The sequence below is a fragment of the Aquarana catesbeiana genome, linkage group LG03, assembly GCF_042186555.1.
Source record: "Aquarana catesbeiana isolate 2022-GZ linkage group LG03, ASM4218655v1, whole genome shotgun sequence".
Classification (NCBI taxonomy): domain Eukaryota; kingdom Metazoa; phylum Chordata; class Amphibia; order Anura; family Ranidae; genus Aquarana; species Aquarana catesbeiana.
The window spans coordinates 634,896,172-634,915,832 of NC_133326.1; the positions used below are offsets into that span (position 1 = coordinate 634,896,172).

Consider the following 19,661-nt stretch of genomic DNA (forward strand, 5'->3'; position numbering starts at 1 on the left):
TTTGTAATTTCTTTATTTATTCTCGTCATATACAACAAACAGGACACAGAGTAGACAGATCGCGTCATGATAAGTGATAAATTAAATTCATGAGAAATCATCAACAGTAAAAGACGTGTTTGTTAACATTTCCTCATTGGCAAAGTCATATAAAATTGAGCTTTAAGTTTCATCAAAAAATACCATCAGATAACGATTGTGAGTAGTTTTATTACTCCATTGTGACGTTATTTGCATGTTTGTTTCTTTCACCTGGAGTAGGGGAGGTTGGGTTTTCTCAGCTAAGCACACTCTTCTGCATGCATGCCTGAGCTAAGGGCAGATGGATTCCAGGAAAAACAATGCTACATTAATTATCTGCCCTTACTCAAGATGGCCACAACTAGAAATGCTAGAGGGTCTGTTTTTCAAGCTCCATGCACACTAGCTTAAAAAAAACGCTCCTAGCAGCAGCATGCTTTCAGGAGGGGTGCTTCTCTCCCACCTGCTGCTATGGATTTTGCAAGGGACCCCACAGCGTTTTTATTTTGGTGTGGGGTTCCCCTCAAAATCCGTACAAGACCCGAAGGTCCTGGTATTGATTGGGGAGGGACCCCTATGCAGTTTTAGGAAAAAAAAATGTTAAGGATGCGACAGCCGTCCCTGTTCCTACAACCTGCTTTCCACTGCTAAACACTGGCAACATGCTGGCACAACAACTACAAAACGGCGGCACAAAAATGCTAATATGAGCATTTTTTTTATCTAGTGTTTTTCAGTCATTTTTTTAAGCTCCTAGTGTGCATGGAGCCTCAGAGTTTATTTAGCGGCAGCTACGAAGCAAAGCTGTCATTAGGTGGGAAACAGCGTTGGATGCAGACCTCTTCTGTTTTTTTTTTAAATGCGGGTTGGCAGAGCGGCATTCATTGACGATGGATCTACAGGGGAACAATTTTTTTTTTTTTATAAAGGACTGGCTCCTGTCTTTATGTACACTATTTTTTTTTTTTGTGCATGAGTAGGGGTACTATGCACCCCTACTCATTCACATGGGGGCGCCACAATCTGGGTTCCCCCAGGGTTGTAGGGAGGAGGCCCTTGTCCCCATCGTCATGGGTACAAGGTGCTATGGGGGGGAGCACCCCTGCCCCAAAGCTTCCCCCATGTTGGTATGGTTCATGGGTGGGTGGGGCTCGCTACTCTCCCACCTTTTCTGGCCTGCCTCTCTGCACACTCAGATAAAGGTCTGCTATGGATTTTGAAGGGGACCCCAGAGCATTTTTTTTTATTTTTCGTGCGGGGTTCCCCTTAATATCAGTACCAGACCTGAAGGACCTGGTATGTATTGGGGAGGACCCCCATGCAGTTAATAAAAAAAAAATTTAATACCGACACTCTTTTGTTCACATTCAGCTGTCAGTGGGGAATCCCGCTGACAGCTGATGAGTCATTGGTTGTTAAGGACGCGGCGCCCACCCCTGCTCCTGCAACCCGCTTTTCACTGATAAACAGTGGCAACACCCTGGCACAACAACTGCAAAACGCTGGCACAAAAATGCTAATATGAGCGTTTTTTTATCCAGTATTTTTCTGTCGCTTTTTTTTTCTTAAGCTCTAATGCCCTGTACACACGATTGGACATTCCGACAACAAAATCCATGTTTTTTTTTCCGACGGATGTTGGCTCAAACTTCACACAAAATTGGTCGGAAATTCCGAACGTCAAGAACACGGTGATGTATAACCCTTACTACGAGCCGAGAAAAATGAAGTTCAGTAGCCATTGCTGCTCTTCTGCTTGATTCCGAGCATGCGTGGCACTTTGTGCGTCGGAATTGTGTACACACGATCGGAATTTACGCAAACGGATTTTGTTGTCGGAAAATTTGAGAACCGAATCTCAAATTTTGTGCAACGGAAATTCCGATTGAAAATGTCCAATGGAGCCTACACACGGTCGGAATTTCCGACAAAAGGCTCCCATCGAACATTTTCCATCGGAAAATCTGACCGTGTGTACGGGGAAGTAGTGAGCATGGAGCCTCACAGTGATTTCTCAACAAAATAAAGCATGGAGACATGGATGGGGAAGTTTGCTTTGTATGCAAAAAATGAATGAAATAGCCTTTTCAGTTTCTGGTGCTCAGACGCAGCAAGGTTCTGCTTTAGGAGGTACTCGTGCTTTAGCAGTATTGTTCTCAGGTTCCCTCTAAACAGTGTTCGCAAGCTTAAAGGGATTATTTCTACCCAAATATGCAGGCTAATCTGGCTTCCTAAGTAAACACACTTGTGCATTTCATGCTTTGTGTCATCCTCCCCTGGCAGGAGTGTGTTAACTGTAACTTGAGTAGGAAGGTATAAGGTATAGTCCTCCAGCAAGGTGAGGTCCTCCTTCCTGTCACACCTTGTTGGTGGTAGGTATTTGGTAGGAGTCATTGCTGGAGTTACAGGTAGTGGCTTGTAGATCAGAAGTCAGACGGTGTGCTGCAGAGGGGGAGGAGAGGCTGCTTTGGACTCATGGAAGCAATAAGGGAACAGAGGGCATCTACGGGCTGACATTGGCAGGAGTGTGTGGAGGTAAGATGTTTGGTCTTCTGGGCTTTGGGATTTACGGGAGACGGACATCTGACTGTAAAAAAAGGAAGCAGTAGATGTCAGGTAAAGGGTAGTACATTTTATGACATAGGTCATTCGGGAGGGGCAGGTATACGAAGGACAGAAATGAATAGAAACTGCAGGGAACAGGTTCAGAAAGCCCCAGCTATATCAGGAACTGAACCTTCTTGTCAGATGAGATCTTATGGAAAAGAGACAACAGGATCATAAAGTAATGTAGGATCAATATAATCTTATATAACCGAAATACGCATGACTTTAGGATGCTGAAACTTCATGAGATGATCCTGAAATAGACTCTACAGAAATGTTTTCGTATTCTGATTGATTTTCTCCTTTTGTTTTTTGGACTGGTTGCCTTTTATTCAGTTTATTACCCAATCGTTGAAGGTGGTGAAGGTGTCATTTACTGTACTGGTTGCAAAAGTCGCAAGGCCAGGCCAGCATAAGTGAAGAGCAGCCTACAGCCAGAGGTTGACTTTTTTTATAAAAACTGTTAGTTAAATAAGGAAAAGATTAGGGGTGCCCATGGACCAACCTGCATGTTTAGAAATCCAGACACAATCTGACTACCCTCAGGCTTCAATTTTGCATGGTGCGGGCATAAACACAACTTAACTCAGCTGACCCTAAAGAAATGTTTTTGCATACTGATTGCTTTTCTCTTTGTTTTCTGTACTGGTTGCCTTTAGTTCATTTTACTATCCAGTTGCTAAAGTTTCTTCCATTTCCTTTACTTTAATTTACCCAGTTTATTTTCTTACTATCCTGCTTGCAAAAGTTGCAAGACCTGGCCACCATAGGAGAACGCCAGCCTACAGCCAGAGGGACGGAGGTTGACTTTTCCGAAAACCAGGCTTATTTAATAAAGAAAGGCTTAGGGGTGCCCGTGGACCTCCCAAGGGTGTTTAGAAATGCAGATGCAATTTGACTACCCTCAGGCATCAACGTTGCATGGTGCCGACCTAAACGCAATTGATTGGATAAGCTGAGCATTCATATTTTATTTAATAGTGGTGGAGGGGTAGGAGTAATGCAGTGTAGGAAGAGGTTGCTAGTAATAAATATTTTAGTGGTGGCGTGGGAATAACAGGAACATGTTTTATAAAACTTATAATTTGCATTCCACCAGGAGTCACATGACCTGGCCAGCATAGAACGCCAGCCTACAGCCAGAGGGACAGAGGTTGGCTTTGCTGAAAACTGGGTTTATTTAATAAAAGCTAAACTTAGAGGTACCCATAGACCTCCAAGGGTGTTAAAAAATGCAGGCACAATGCGGTTCATTTACTAAAACTGGAGAGTGCAAAATCTGGTGCAGCTTTGCATGGTAGCCAATCAGCCTTTAATTTCAGCTCGTTCAGTTAAGCTTTGACAAAAAACCTGGAAGCTGATTGGTTTCTATGCAGAGTTGCACCAGATTTTGCACTTTCCAGTTTTAGCAAATCAACCGACCAATTTGTCTATCATCAGGCATCAATGTTGTATGGGGCAGACCTAAACACAATCGATTGGATCGGCTGAGGATTCGTGTTTAATTCTACTACCGGGTGGAGGGGGAGGAGTAGTGCAGTGCAGGAAGATGTTGCCAGTACCAAATATTCCAGTGGTGGTAGGGGAACAACTCCAGTAGAAGCTTGAACATGGTTTTTCCTAAATTTATAATCGGCACCCAAGAGTGGTTGGTCTATGTGCATCTGTTCACTCATAAATAAGAGGTTGGTGGCAAATACAGCCAACAGGTGACTGCCTTCTACTTTCTATGGGCAGCCCCAGTTTGGCAAATTGAACTGACCACAGTTGAGCTTACCTGCACTCTAGTGGATAGCACTCATATTTTACGAGTTATTCATAAAATGCAGGCCTGGAGCTGGTGATGTCAGTTGGAGCATTTCTGCATACCCCGTGATAGGATGGGAACTTGTTCACATGACCTGTCAAAGTAATTTACTCAACATTTTTATCCTCACATTCATTAAAGACGGGCGAGATGCAAAAGGCCTCCCTTATGTATTCACTTCACCTGTGCTCCCTTGCTCCTCCACAGCCGGTGCTGAATTCAACAATGTTTGGGTCTAGCAGTTGGCTGCTAGGCTTAGACACCATCACAGAGGAGCAGGTCTCATGACCCTTCATACCGGGAAGTGCTGGGTTTACTCATGGAGACGCGAGGAGTTGAGAGCAGCAATGTGACAGGGTATTTTTTTAAAAAGAGGTTCTGATGCACAATGTGTAATATATTCCAATTGTTTGTTTTTTTTAATTTTTTTTTTTTTTTTTTTTTTTTTTACTATAAAAGCAGCAGTGAGGCTTTGGCAGCATTTTTGGGTGCTAATGCATGGTCTAAGGCAAGGGTCTCCAAACTTTCTAAATAAAAGGCAGGTTTATTGTTCAGACTTTAGGGGGACCGGACTGTGGCCAGTGGAATTAGAAAATGTCCTGGCATCAGTGGGAATAAACCGTGTTCTATCTTTGGTATTATGGGGAAGAATAGTGCCCCATTGTTGGTGTCAGTAGATGGAATAGTATAATACCCCATTGTTTGTGCCAGTGCAGGAATTCTTGCCCTGCTGTTTGTGTCAATGGGAGGAATAGTGGCCAGATAAACGTAAGAAAAGGTCTGCATCCAGACAGTTTGGAGACCACTGGTATAAGGCATGATGTATTCTGTATATTTATTACATTGTGGACATTTTGGAATTTCTCTTTTAAGAGATACAACTAAAATGAGAGGTCCCAAAATAAATTATGTATTAAATACTAGTTTGTAGGAAATTTTAGAGAAGGATAACATTTAGAGAAGGGTAAAAGAAGGATCTGTGTTTCTTTAGCAACTAGTTTTAAGCCCATTGCAGGGCATTTACAAAAATTATCCCTTGCAGTGTGCCCATGCTGTAAGGGTAAATTGCTCATTTATATCTAGCAGAACAGTAAAAGGGAATATACTTGCCTGATCCACCACCCCACAACTAGATCGGTCCCTCCAGGTTCTACACCCTCACACTCTAGCAGTCTGCGGTCCTGACGACATCCTTAAGACCAGAGCAAGCTCCATAGCCCTGCTCTGGACATGAGGGCACTAAGGGACGGTCCAGATCATGCCAGGGGAATAGGGGGGGGGTCAGGTAAGAAAAACTGTTTCTCCTCTCCCGTGGACAAAACTATTTTGTTTTTTCTAGGCTACATTCACACTTGATGCTGGCCATCTAGATTTTCAGACGATAATATTCATAAGAAAATTCTTTGTATATTAGATGAATGGACGAATGTCGTTTGAAATTTCACTTGCATTTAACATTCGATTTGAAAATCAAAGTAATTTCGGAACAAAAACCACTTACACTGTCCCAAAATGTGTTCAATCCAGAAAAGTTTTCTATTCTGATCCTTCAAATTTTCCCTTCACTGTGGTCGAAAACGAACGATTTGACCCCTCCAATGAAATCAAACAAATGTTCTTAACTTCTTCACGCGTTCCTCTCGGCGTGTGGACCTTCAAGCCATATGCTTCCCTGTGTAAACCAGTTACCGTGCTGAGAACACGCTCCCTGTGCGCTTCCAGTACAATAGCCCCCGGATACCAGAAAGCTCCCGATGCATACTAGCGATCAGGAGCTTTCCAATCATGTTACCGCTGTGACAGCCAATCACAGCAGTCACAAGAAAATCTATACATGTATGGCCAGCATGAGCATCATGTTATCAAGCGTTTTTTAGTGTTTTTTTGGAGCAGAATTGCATGTTTTTGCAGCTTTGTCAGGAATTTATGTACTTTTTTTGAGCGACAGGAGTTTTGCTACAAGCGGCAGGACACTCAGATGGGAACAGGGGCTCTTAAAGCGGAGTTCCACCCAAAATTAGAACTTCCACTTAATTGCTTCCTTCCCCCTCCAGTGTCACATTCGGCACCTTTCAGGGGGGAGGCGGGAACAGGGACCTGTTTTTGACCCCACTTCTGGGAGACCGGTCCGCAGCCTGATCTCCCGGAAGTTCGGCACCCTCCTCCTTCAGAAAATGATCATACGCTTTGCGCATGCGCAATAGGGAACCGGACATGAAGAAGAGAGGCTTCACTGCCGGGTTCCCTTACCTGGAACGGCCGCGGCTGCACCCGACAGTCGATCCGAAGATCAGCTGGGATGCCGACATCGCGGGCTCCCTGGACAGGTAAGTGTCCATATACCCTGTTTCCCTGAAAATAAGACCTAGCGTGATTGTTGGTGATGGCTGCAATATAAGCCCTACCCCCAAAATAAGCCCTAGTTAAAGGGTAGGGCTTATATTGCAGCTATAACTGACAATCACGCTAGGTCTTATTTTCAGGGTACTAAAAGTCAGCAGCTGCAGTATTTGTAGATGCTGTCTTTTAATTTTTTTTCCCCCAAGGCGGAAACTCCACTTTAAAAACAATAGGTTTTTGCTTGTTGAGCATTTTGTAGTTTGTAGCTCGAAGCTCAAAAATGCACAAGTATGAATGGGGCCTAAACCTTGCAGTGCAGGTGGAGCCCCCAATGCAAAGGATCCTTTTTTTTTTTTTTTTTTTTTTTTTGCTTAGAGCTGGGTTTTACATTTCCCTTTTTTTACCTATATTCAAAAATGACTGCTAGGATGGAGCTGATTGCTATGGACCACGTTTCCTCTCACCTGATTATAGAGCCCCGCTGTGCCCTACTGCTGCAGATGCAGAGCAACAAGCTAGCCAAACCACCATTGAAGTGGATATAAATAGATGGACTGAAAAAGATGATTCACCTCCGTGGTCACAGAGAGGGACAAGAGCGTGTAGATGAAATAAATACTACTCTATGTTCATGTGAGTCAGTTCCTGATTCCAGCATAAAGTATAGACCTGTTGCTGCATTTAGGGTAAGCATGCTATTAAAAAGACACGCATGCATTGTCTGGAATAAACGAGGTTGTATGAAGATAATTGTATAGATTTAAAAGGCAATTTGCTTACAAACTTATCTCTTGTGTGTGAGCTACTAAGTGTTATGGCCTGTCTCCATAAAGATACTCGGGCTAGTATCATCTCATTAAGATTACATAGTAACCAAACAAGGTTCCTGTGTTGTTTTTTTTTTTTTTATAAGCTCATATTTAAAGCAAGCTAATTAAAGATTTAGCTGCCCAGGCGATTGTTCACTTTGCAGATTTTCTTCTCCCTGCCTCTCCTCTCATGGGGTATTATGGCAGGAGTATGAAAATGGGAATTGTCATTCTAATTAAAGTTGGCTATATATACTGGATCGAAGTGTGCTTAATTATGTGCTAGCTAGTGTCAACCCTAAGTTGCAGTTTGCAGAAACGCACTACAGTCCATTTAACATGGTTTCCTACAGTTCACATCTGTTTTTCAGCTGGTGCGCTTTTTAGAAGGGGTCAGGGACTTTTTTTCCTGCAGCAGATTGCTTTTGCGTGTAATAGACTTCAATGGACCCGCGCCAAAAGTGGTACATTTTTGATCCGTTTTTACATGTGTTTTTGCTTTTTTTTAATCTCCATAACAAACTGTGTATAGCTGGTTGTTGGGAAGCTGGCCACCGCGTCCTTTAATTGATGAATCATCTGACAGCTAAATGTAAAAACAAAAATTGCCGGCAATAAAAAAAAAAAAAAAAAAAATTGACAAAAAAAATGTCGGTTCCTGCCCCAATACATACCAGGCCATTTGGGTCTGGTATGTATTTTGAGGGGAGCCCCATACCAATTTTTTTTTTTTTTTTTTAAATTGGCGGATCCCCTGGAAAATCCATACCAGAACCTTATCCAAGCATGCAGCCTGGCAGGTCAGGAAAGGTAGGGGATGAGGGAGCACCCCCCCCCCCCGAACCATTACGTTCCACATTCCCTCAACATGGGGGAGTGCTTTGGGGCAGAGGGACATGTTGACGGGGACAAGGGCCTCATCCCCACAACCGGGGGTGGTACTTTCGGGCAGAGGGACATGTTGACGGGGACAAGGGCCTCATCCCCACAACCGGGGGGTGGTACTTTGGGGCAGAGGGACATGTTGACAGGGACAAGGGCCTCTTCCCCACAACCCTGGCTGGTGGTTGTGGGGGTCTGCGTGCAGGGGACTTATTCAGAATCTGGAAGCTCCCAGATCCCCCAACCCCCCCCCCCCAATTCACCAACAAAGTGTAAAATGTGGGTAAAGACACAACACAAGTTTTTGACAAGTCCTTTATTAAAAAAGAAAAATGTCATTCACAACGCCTGTTGCCACCACCAACCCGAAAAAAAAAAAAAAAGCTCCGCTCGTGCCAAAGGCTCCTGCCATCTGGCTTTTCCCGTCGTCTTGACAGTTCCTAAATAGCTAATAGCCACCAGGTGATGTCGTCAGGTGGTCCAATCCCTTGTGACATCATCAACCGGGGCCTGCTGGGCCGCCAACGTCACTGGGGCCGGGGCCCTTATCTATTTACTAATGCTAGCCGCATAAGGATTAAAAATAATCTATGTTGATTGAGAGAATGAAGTTCCACTTTCAAGAAAAGGACATTTTTGTATTTTTTCTTCTTTTTTTTTTTTTTTATCCCTAACCACAATAAGAAGGAAAGAAATGATGTATGAAACATATTATCTTCTCCCTTTTTGCCCCTCCCCCCTGAAATGTTTCAACTTTTCACTTTTGGAACATGGCACTCTAAAAACATTCTTTGGTGTCTTCTATAACATTTTTAGAATTTGTGGCTTAAAATGAATCTGTTTTAGAGACGTGTTTTAAATGTAAAAAGCATGTTTTAAACTAGTTTAGAGATGACATAATGATTGTAGTAGAGCGTGGTCCCGTGGGACATATGGGGAACATGCTTGGCCAAGGATTCGCTTGTTCAGCAGTGATGTATCCCTGAAAATTATAATGTTGGCAACTCTGCTATGGGGCAACAGAGACGGCCTCAGATAACCTTAGAAGAAAAGTACGGAGGGGAAAAAAAAAAGTTTAGTGTCTATTCATTGAGCTTTTTGAATTATATCCATGTTTAAAGTAAATTTTGATGGGATTTTATACCTTATCTTATAATTGTGATTGTGTGTAGAGATCTGAAGATTAGCCATTATAGGGGGTTTATCCCACTACAATAGTTCTGTCTAAAGCTGGTCCAAATTTTAGACGTTTGTAGAAAATTCATTGGTCAGAACATTCTTTCTTGCCAATTAGTTGAGTCAACTAATTTCACTTGAAAACCTTTAAAATTGCTGTGGAGATGCCCAAAGCTCCACCGGTACTTGAATGCGGTGCTTGGGACGCTTAATCAGGTGTTCCAGACAACCGTCCCCTGAGACCCAATTCAATGTATCTTCTGGAAGAGGTTATCCCGGAGGAAGTGGTGAGAATAGCATTCTCTATTGTTCCAAGCCCGTAAACTCATCCTGCTGGGATGGAAATCAATCTCACCGCCCACAGTCGCCTCATGGATAACACACATGGGGAACACCTTGATCATGGAAAGAGATAGAGATATATAGATAGATAGATAGATAGATGGATAGATATATACCAATACAGGGGAAGCCCAGGTAGATTTGACAGAATCTGGTCGCCATGGCTAGACACCCCTGGACTAAGCCTCAAGGAACTGATGATGTCCAGAGTCATGCAAGGTCTTACGGGAGGAGCCCAATAAGCTTGAAATGTTCAACACCAGCTGAAACATATGAGTGCATGTACCTCAGTATTTTGTGGACCTGAAGGTCCTGATTAAAAGATAAATGTAAAGAGCGCTAAGATGACCACGAAATGTAAATGTAACCATAATGCTAATGCATTGCTTGTACATTGGAAATGGTTTAAACTTGTTCAATAAACACCTTTTTGATTAAAAAAAAAACCTTTAACATTTGGTGCAGATCTCTATTTGAATGGAATCCCAGGTTCCAATAAAATATGTACAATTTTCGCAGATCGCAGTGCAAACTGTGAACTCGCACAGAAATCAGATCGCATAGATGAGAACACCAATCCGATTTTAGTGGGGGGGGGAGTCCTGCGCTTTTTTTCTGCGAATCAAATGCGAGTTTAGCTATACAACTGTATGGCTGAACTCGCACTGCACAGACATCGCATGTGATCGGCACCTGAATGTAATAGATCTTCAGATTGTGTGTAGCATTGCAAAGCAGGAATCGGAGCCTGTGTGTATATAATGAACAGATATGAACGCCCCCCCCCCCCCCCCCCCCCCCCCGGTACGTGTCATTACAATCTATACACAGAAACAAGGTTTTTAAAACATTAACATACATTGGTAAGATGGTTTAGGACAGACTGACTGTCTTCAGTGAATATCTAATAGAATAGTCTTTGAAAAGGCTATAAATTCCCTTTAACAATAATAAAATTAAGAAGCTTTGTCTCTGAGAGCTAATCTGTCACCTCCTTTGTGTAGATGATGTTATCTAGTCAGTCAGGTAACACTGCGGTTAACCTTTCAGTCATTGTCATTTGCATTTATATGGCTTAGATAAGTTATGGCTGGACGTGTGTTGTACTCAGAGACAAGACAATATGAGGCCGGGGACAGGGAGAGTGGCACAGGATGTGGTGGTACCAGTGACGGCTGGTGCTCAAAATTTTTTGGGGGGGTGCAAAAAAACAAAAAAATTCTGAAAAATATTGAAAAAAACCCATCAAATGCAGCCACTGTGCCCCGTCAAATGCAGCCACTGTGCCCCGTCAAATGCAGCCACTGTGCCCCGTCAAATGCATCCACTTGTGCCCTGTCAAATGCAGCCACTTGTGCCCCGTCAAATGCAGGCACGTCAAATGCAGGCACGTGTGCCCCGTCAAATGCAGGCACGTCAAATGCAGGCACGTGTGCCCCGTCAAATGCAGGCACGTCAAATGCAGGCACGTGTGCCCCGTCAAATGCAGGCACGTCAAATGCAGGCACGTGTGCCCCGTCAAATGCAGGCACGTGTGCCCCGTCAAATGCAGGCACGTGTGCCCCGTCAAATGCAGCCACGTCAAATGCAGGCACGTGTGCCCCATCAAATGCAGCCACTTGTGCCCGTCAAATAAAGCCACTGTCAACCCCCCCCCCCCCATTCCCCCCCGCTCGCTGACTGCCCAGCACTTACCTCATCTCGGTGTGGTATCAGGCAATGGGTGACGGCGGTGAGCTGTGGGATATTAGGATGAGCAGCGGGTCAGGCGGCGGCTCCTGTGTCCTCCATTTGTCTCTTCTTCCTTCTGCTAGGTGTCCAATCGGAGCTTTAGACCCGTGCCTCCTGATTGGCTGAGAGGCGGTTCAGTGTTAGAAAAGCGGATATTCATTCGCTTCTCAAGTCCACCTTTTTTTAAGCCTATTAGCCTCTGGCTCTAATCAGGTGCTTCAAAAAAACACCCCCGCCGCTGTAATTCAGGCGCCCGGCATCCGAAAAGGGGCCGGATGCCTGAATAGGGGGTGGCTACAGCGGCCATGGATAGATTCATACAATGCATGAATCTATCCATTCTACACAGAGTGGGTGGCGTAACAGAAAGGGCCGCGCCCGTGCGCCCCTAATGGACGCACCGCCACTGGGTTGTACTAATTGTAGGTTAAGAATTTTCATTAACCTACATACATTTCTCTTTTCATTTAGTAAATATATTACTAAAAATGTTTTATTTTTATATCGGTTTAATAAATTTAGAGCTGTCCTCTGCACAGATCTTTTCATTGACCATAAAATAATGAATCTCTGTTGTGGAGAATAGTACAGGGGGAGATTGTTGGTGATTTAACAAAAGACAACTGGGCAGGGCTGACACCACTCAGTCCACAACAATTCGGTGTGTTGTCAGCCCAATGCAGGGCTTAGGAATTAGGTGCATTGCTGGCAGATCAGTGGGTCTTTTCCTGTATATAAAAGTATAAGACACGGGGAAATGTGAATGTATTGCCAATAAGTGCACCGGATGTTTTTTTCTTATGTTGTCTGGTATAAGCAGAACATAATAATGACAGTGAAGTTGTAGCTTGAAGAATTGTCTGATGCGCTGCTGAAATCAGGACTATGACTTGTGATTATTAAGTCATTTATGGCCCCCCTGGCCTGTTCCCTTTTTTTGGATGTGTAAAAGGTAAGATGTGTAAAATCGGCAGATCCAGGAGACTGATAAATATACTCAGCGGCCACTTTATTAGGTACAACTTGCTAATACTGGGTTGGACCCCCTTTTGCCTTTAGAATTGCCCTAATTCTTCATGGCATAGATTCAACAAGGTGTTGGAAACATTCCTCAGAGATTTTGGTCAATATTGACATTATAGCATTACGCAGTTGCTGCAGATTTGTCATCTGCACATCCATGATGCGAATCTCCCGTTCCACCACATCCCAAAGGTGCTCTATTGGATTGAGATCTGGTGACTGTGGAGGCCATTGGAGTACAGTGACCTCATTGTCATGTTCAAGAAACCAGTGGTGAGATGATTGGAGCTTTGTGACATGGTGCATTATCCTGCTGGAAGGAGCCATCAGAAAATGGGGACACTGTAGTCATAAAGGGATGGACATGGTCAGCAATAATACTCAGGTAGGACGTGGTGTTTAATCGATGCTCAATTGGTACTAAGGGGCCCAAAGTGTGCCGAGAAAATCCCCCCCACCATAAGGCTCCATTCACACTAGCGCGTTTTTTTGATGCATTTTGCAGAAATGCACGGGAATTTTTTAACATGGGTTCCTATGGAACATGTTCACATCAAAGCCTTTTTGTTTCTCTGCATTTTTGGAAAGGGTCAGGGACTTTTTTTCATGCAAAATGCAGCGTTTTGCATGTAATAGAATTCAATGGACAAGCATCAAAAACGCAAGTGCAGCGTTTTTGCAGCGTTTTTGCCATTTTTTTTTTTTTAATTTTTTTTTTTAGACTGTAAAAAAAAAACAAAAGAAAAACAACAAAAGAAAAACGCAAATCGCGGCAAAACGCCGCAAAAACGCTGCTCAAAAACGTGCCAAGCATGAAAAAAAAACCTCCAAAAACGCCCAAAAGCAACATGCATAGGTGTGAATCGAGCCTTACACCACCACCAGTCTGAACCTTTGAAACAAGGCAGGATGGCTCCATGCTTTCATGTTTACGCCAAATCCTGACCCTACCATATAATTGTCGCAGCTGAAATCGAGACTCATTTTCCAATTTTGGTGATCCTGTGCGAATTGTAGCCTCAGTTACCTGTTCTTAGCTGACAGGAGTGGCACCAAGGTTTCAAGGTTCGATGTGTTCTGCATTCAGAGATGGTAATCTGCATACCTTGGTTCTCTTTCTATCATCACAAATGCCAATTCTCCTCTGACATCAACAAGTCATTTTTGTCCACACAACTGCCGCTCACTGGATATTTTCTCTTTTTCAGACCATTCTCTGTAAACCCTAGAGATGGTTGTGTGAAAATCCCAGTAGATCAGCAGTTTTTGAAATGCTCAGACCGGCCCGTTTGGCACCAACAACCATGCCACATTCAAAGTCACTTAAATCCCCTTTCTTCCCCATTCTGATGCTCGGTTTGAACTTCAGCAAGTCATCACCACCATGTCTAGATGCTTAAACGCATAGAGTTTCTGCCATGTAATTGGCTGATTAGCAATTTGTGTTACCAAGCAATTGAACAGGTGTACCTAATAAAGTGGCTGGTAAGTGTATATGCTACTTAATCATTTTGTAGATCACTGAAATCTCATATAAGCGTTAAAACATGCAGGTTTTGTTAAGGGCCTTTTCACATAGGTGGCAGAGCTATGGTTTTGACTAGAGGTCGACCGATATGGGTTTTTCTCTGGCCGATGCCGATATTTAGAAATTGCGGTGGCCGATGGCCGATGGCCGATATGTGATGCCGATTTTTTTGGGCCGATATATTTGGCCGATTTTTTTTTTTTCCCTTTCTTTTTTCCCTTCATCTCATAAAATCTAACAGTTAGACCCCTTTCACACTGGGGAGTTTTTCAGGCGCTTTTGGGCTAAAAATAGCGCCTGTAAAACGGCTCCCCTGCAGTCTCAGTGTGATATCCCGAGTGCTTTCACACTGAGGCGATGCGCTGGCAGGATGTTTAAAAAAAGTCCTGCAAACGGCATCTTTGGAGCGGTGTATACTGCTCCTCCACCACTCCTGCCCATTGAAATGAATGCGCACCGCTGCCGAAGCGCCTGCAAAGCGTTTTGGCAGCGGCGCTTCAGGGGCGCATTTAACCCCTTCCTCGGTCGCTAGCTGGGTTATAAGCGCCCCGCTAGCAGCCGAATAGCGCCTCTAAAATGACGGTAAAGCGCCGCTAAAACTAACAGCGTTTTACCGTCAACGCATGCCTGCTCCAGTGTGAAAGCAGCCTTAAGTAATACAGAAATTTTTTTTCATTTAAACATTAAACAAAACAAACCTTCAATCAGTTCACTTGTATGTATAATTTAGAAAAAAAAAAAAAACTATCTTAAATATTAAATACACAAAAACAGGTAATCAAAACTTTTGGACGAAAAAAAAAATGGGCTAACTTTACTGCTTAGTTTTTTTTTTTTAATTCATTACTGTATTTTTTTTTTTTTAAATTGCGTTTGAAAGACCGCTGCGCAAATACCGCGTGACATAAAATATTGCAACAACCGCTATTTTATTCCCTAGGGTCTCTGATAAAAAAAATATATATAATGTTTGGGGGTTCTAAGTGATTTTCTAGCAGAAAATACAGGATTTTTACCTGTAAGCAACAAGTGTCAGAAAAGATTTAGTCTTTAAATGGTTAAACTGAGAATTCCTACACGGAGTTCAGTCTATTGATAAAAAAGAACTTGAAGAGATACAAATGTATCTTCTTATCAGACTTGGCAGGCTGGCCAGAGGAGGAGAGAAGATAACTTTCAGGCAACTTGCATTGACTCTATTACAGAAGTCATTTGCAAGTCACGGCTGAAGTTACAATCGGCCTTTTTTATCAGCACAATCGGCCGATGCCGATTAAGTAAAAAACGCCAAATATCGGCCGATATATCGGTCGCCCTCTAATTGTCACAGCTGAAATCGAGACTCATCAGACCGGGGAACATTTTTCCAATCTTCTATTGTCCAATTTTGGTGATCCTGTGCGAATTGTAGCCTCAGTTACCTGTTAGCTGACAGGAGTGGCACCAAGGTTTCAAGGTTCGATGTGTTCTGCATTCAGAGATGGTAATCTGCATACCTTGGTTCTCTTTCTATCATCACAAATGCCAATTCTCCTCTGACATCAACAAGTCATTTTCGTCCACACAACTGCCGCTCACTGGATATTTTCTCTTTTTCGGACCATTCTCTGTAAACCCTAGAGATGATTATGTGTGAAAATCTCAGTAGATCAGCAGTTTTTGAAATACTCAGACCGGCCCGTTTGGCACCAACAACCATGCCACGTTCAAAGTCACTTAAATCCCCTTTCTTCCCCATTCTGATGCTCGGTTTGAACTTCAGCAAGTCATCACCACCATGTCTAGATGCTTAAACGCATAGAGTTTCTGCCATGTGATTGGCTGATTAGCAATTTGTGTTACCAAGCAATTGAACAGATGTACCTAATAAAGTGGCTGGTAAGTGTATATGCTACTTAATGATTTTGTAGATCGCTTTAAAATTAAAATTTGCAGGGTTTGTTAAGGGCCTTTTCACATAGGTGGCCGAGCTATGGTTTTGACCCCATTGGTTGCCCACCTGAATTATTACAGGTACTTGTATAGCGCTGTCAATTTACACAGCCTCGTCCCCCCACTACCACAATCTGTCCCTGCTTCTTCTGAGTCCAGTGATGGTCCTCTTCAACCTCTGGACAGCTACTGCAGATGCACAGGAGTTACGTTGTCCTTGACACTTGGATATTTTTTCATCATGCCGAAAATAGAGCTGCGGTGTACATTGCATTGTGCATTCACCTTACAGTATACACAAAAGACAAAAGTTACCAGGAGGTGTGGAAAAGGTTTTAGGGGGGGAAAAAATGCATATTTCTTCTACTGAAACTCATTAACTCCTGATGATTTTTTTTTTTTTTTTTTGCAGGACTTTATTTCTGCTTTAAATAGTATTTGCTTCCCCAACAAATCTTTTATGAATTTCACTCTTTTTACAGTAAGCTTTATCCAAAGCCTACTGGTAATACCCTCCAGAAATTCCTGGAAGAACTGGAACTTCCACCTGTCATCACACCATATGGAACTTATGGACAAGCCATTTACATGTGATGAGATCTCTACACAAATTTCCAGGACCAGATGGACTTCCAAACGGATGCTATAAAAAATGTACTATCTCCTAGTAGCCCCCTTGACTTTATATTTTAATCACTTGGGGAGTAGTGAGTATATCTTACCTACAGAAAATAGGGCCTTTTATTAGTGTAATACCCAAATTAAGTAAAGACTCCGCATAGCTATACAGTTGAGGGAGGACTCTACTGTTGCTGACTGCTGGAGGTTCTATTCATGCTGACTGCTAGGAGATCTATTGTTGCTGGGGGTATATTGTTGTGGGGGATCAATTGGTGCTGGGGGGGGGGTCTATTGCTTGCTGTATGGGTATTTCTTTTACTGTTTTACTTATCAACACATTCCATACAAATTACAAAATTATACTTGTTTCCAGTGACAGCTGGTTCTCAATATTTGGGGGGGGTACTGTAAACCCCCCACAGGAGACGGACGGCTCAGGTGCAGTGACCCCGCTCATCAGCAATGACAGTCCCCTCACCTGTTCACATGCAGATGCACACCATCCACGTCCTCCGGATGAGTCAATCTCCGAACACAGCAACTCCAGCAGTGGCGGCTGGTGGGTCAGTCTGGTGCGTCTCCTCCACTGCATCACGGCAGCCGTGCGTCTCTTCCCTCCTCCTACTAGGCCAATAGGATCGCTTCTCCTTTCGGCCAATCGGGAAATGGGTCTCAGGAACAGTTTCCTAAATTTGCCGGGAGGAGAATCAGTCTGACAATATCAAATATTCATTTGCTGTTGTCACTTGGTGGGCTCAGGGCGCAGTGCTTTGCTCCCGAGCCCACACTTTTTTGAAGCCTATTAGAGCCTCTGGCTCTAATCACGTGCTTAAAAACAAAACAACCCCATTGGAATTCATGCTTCTGGTGTCCCGCATGTAGATTAGGGGGCTGGACGCATGGATAGGGGGGTGGTACACCTGTGACCGTAATGGAGCGGCTGCCACTGCTTGTTTCTGTATTTCCTAAAAGGGGCGATACTGGGAGGTGGGTAGGAGGTGGAACCAAGAGACAGTGCTCAGAGGTGGGTAGGGGGCAAAGACAAGGGGACTCAAAAGTGGAGAGTACCTGCACCTATTCTCTGGGAAAAAAAAAAAAAAAGTCCTGGTTATCACCCTGTCACATACGTTTCTGGTGGAAACTACAAGCAGCCATACTTGCACACAATGCTCAGACATGGTCCACTGTTGTCATGATTAGGAAGCTGCTCCAGAACAATGATGTGCAGATGAAGGTGGAGCTGGTGCACGTAGACAAGAAGTGGCTTAAAGAGGCTGGAGGTGATCAGTAGCACTAAGATGCAAAAAATCTGCAGAAACAATGAACACAGTGTAAAAAAACATGGCAGTTGCCTAAACTAAATGTCATTATTTGGGGTTTACATCTTCTTTAACCTTTTTAATATGGGCATAAGTTTTTTCTGATATATGCATTTTTAAATCAAATTTGTAATGGCCAAGTGTTTAGCAGTCTTTTTACTAGTGTTCCTTTTTTTTTTCTTTTATTTCAGGTTTCTTCGAACCCATCAAAATGAAGCAGTGCTTTTTCAATGAAAGCATCTTATTCTTCTACAATAATAGCGGAAAAGAATTATCGACGATATGGAGACCAAAAGATGCTCTGGTGGTCGGATTGGGACTAACCGTGTGTGTCTTTGTGCTGTTGACCAACACCTTAGTGATAACAGCCATTATAATCAACAAACGCTTTCATTACCCTATCTACTATCTCCTAGGGAATCTGGCGGCCGCTGATTTATTCGCTGGAGTGGCCTACACTTATCTCATGTTCCATACTGGACCACGGACGCTCAGCCTGACTGTGAAAACATGGCTGCTTCGCCAGAGCTTACTGGACACTAGCTTGACAGCCTCTGTGGCCAATCTGTTGGCCATAGCTGTGGAGCGACACCAGACAATATTTACTATGCAGCTGCATAGTAAGATGTCCAACCAGCGGGTTTGCATCCTCATAGCCTGTATATGGCTTGCGGCGCTGTTACTGGGACTTATACCATCTTTCGGCTGGCACTGCGTTTGTGATATCCAGACTTGCTCACGGATGGCCCCCTTGTACAGTCGGAGTTATCTCATCTTTTGGGCGGTATCCAACTTGGTGGCCTTTCTGATTATGATGGTGGTATACATGCATATCTTTATATACGTCAAGAGGAAGATGGTGAGGATGTCTAAGCACACGTCATTCCATCCAAAATACCGGGAGACCATGTACAACTTAATGAAGACAGTGTTCATCATTTTAAGTAAGTACTGCCTTGTGATTGTTGAAGTTAAGTAGAAATAAACCCAAAACCCAATATATGTTGAGCAGGTTATTGACATTTCAAAAGAAACGTTCGATACTTGGACATCTGCAGCTATATTTGAAATAATAGCTGGGGATCCTGCTTAGAAGGTCCTTATTCATATTGTGGTGGGGCGAAGCTGTGCCACTGTTTTAATATGGTGGTCTGGGCCAGGTTTTCCAGGAAACGGGCACACTAATGATGCAGGTGTATGCTGTTTTAGGCTGGGTTCACACTGGTGCGACACGACAGCCGTCCTACTTTGGATCCGACTTTGCCCTGCGACATGAAGCCGGCATGTGTCCGACTTTCAATGAACGGGGATCCGACTTGGATCCCCGCCAATGCCGGCACTGTGTTTGGTATGAATCTTTAGGGGGGAACTCCGCGCCAAATTTTAAATAAAAAACCGGCATGGGTTCCCCCTCCAGAGGCATACCAGGCCCTTGGGTCTGGTATGGACCTTGAGGGGAACCCCCTACGCCGAAAAAACGGCGTGGGGGGTCGCCCCCAATCCATACCAGACCCTTATCCGAG

At 43.6% G+C, this 19,661-nt stretch overlaps 1 protein-coding gene across 2 annotated transcripts in view; it reads left to right on the top strand.

Annotated features, from left to right (window-relative positions):
• LPAR2 (lysophosphatidic acid receptor 2) overlaps nt 1-19,661 on the top strand; it is a 107,913-nt gene that overhangs the window by 39,898 nt on the left and 48,354 nt on the right. Inside the window, exons 1-2 of one of the 2 annotated variants that reach the window (XM_073622511.1) lie at nt 2,364-2,556; nt 18,330-19,082. In XM_073622511.1, coding sequence (XP_073478612.1) covers nt 18,350-19,082 — 733 coding nt within the window. In that variant the 5' untranslated portion in view covers nt 2,364-2,556; nt 18,330-18,349. Of the gene's footprint in view, nt 1-2,363; nt 2,557-18,329; nt 19,083-19,661 lie in introns of those variants that run through there. The other variant, XM_073622510.1, reaches the window with a different exon arrangement.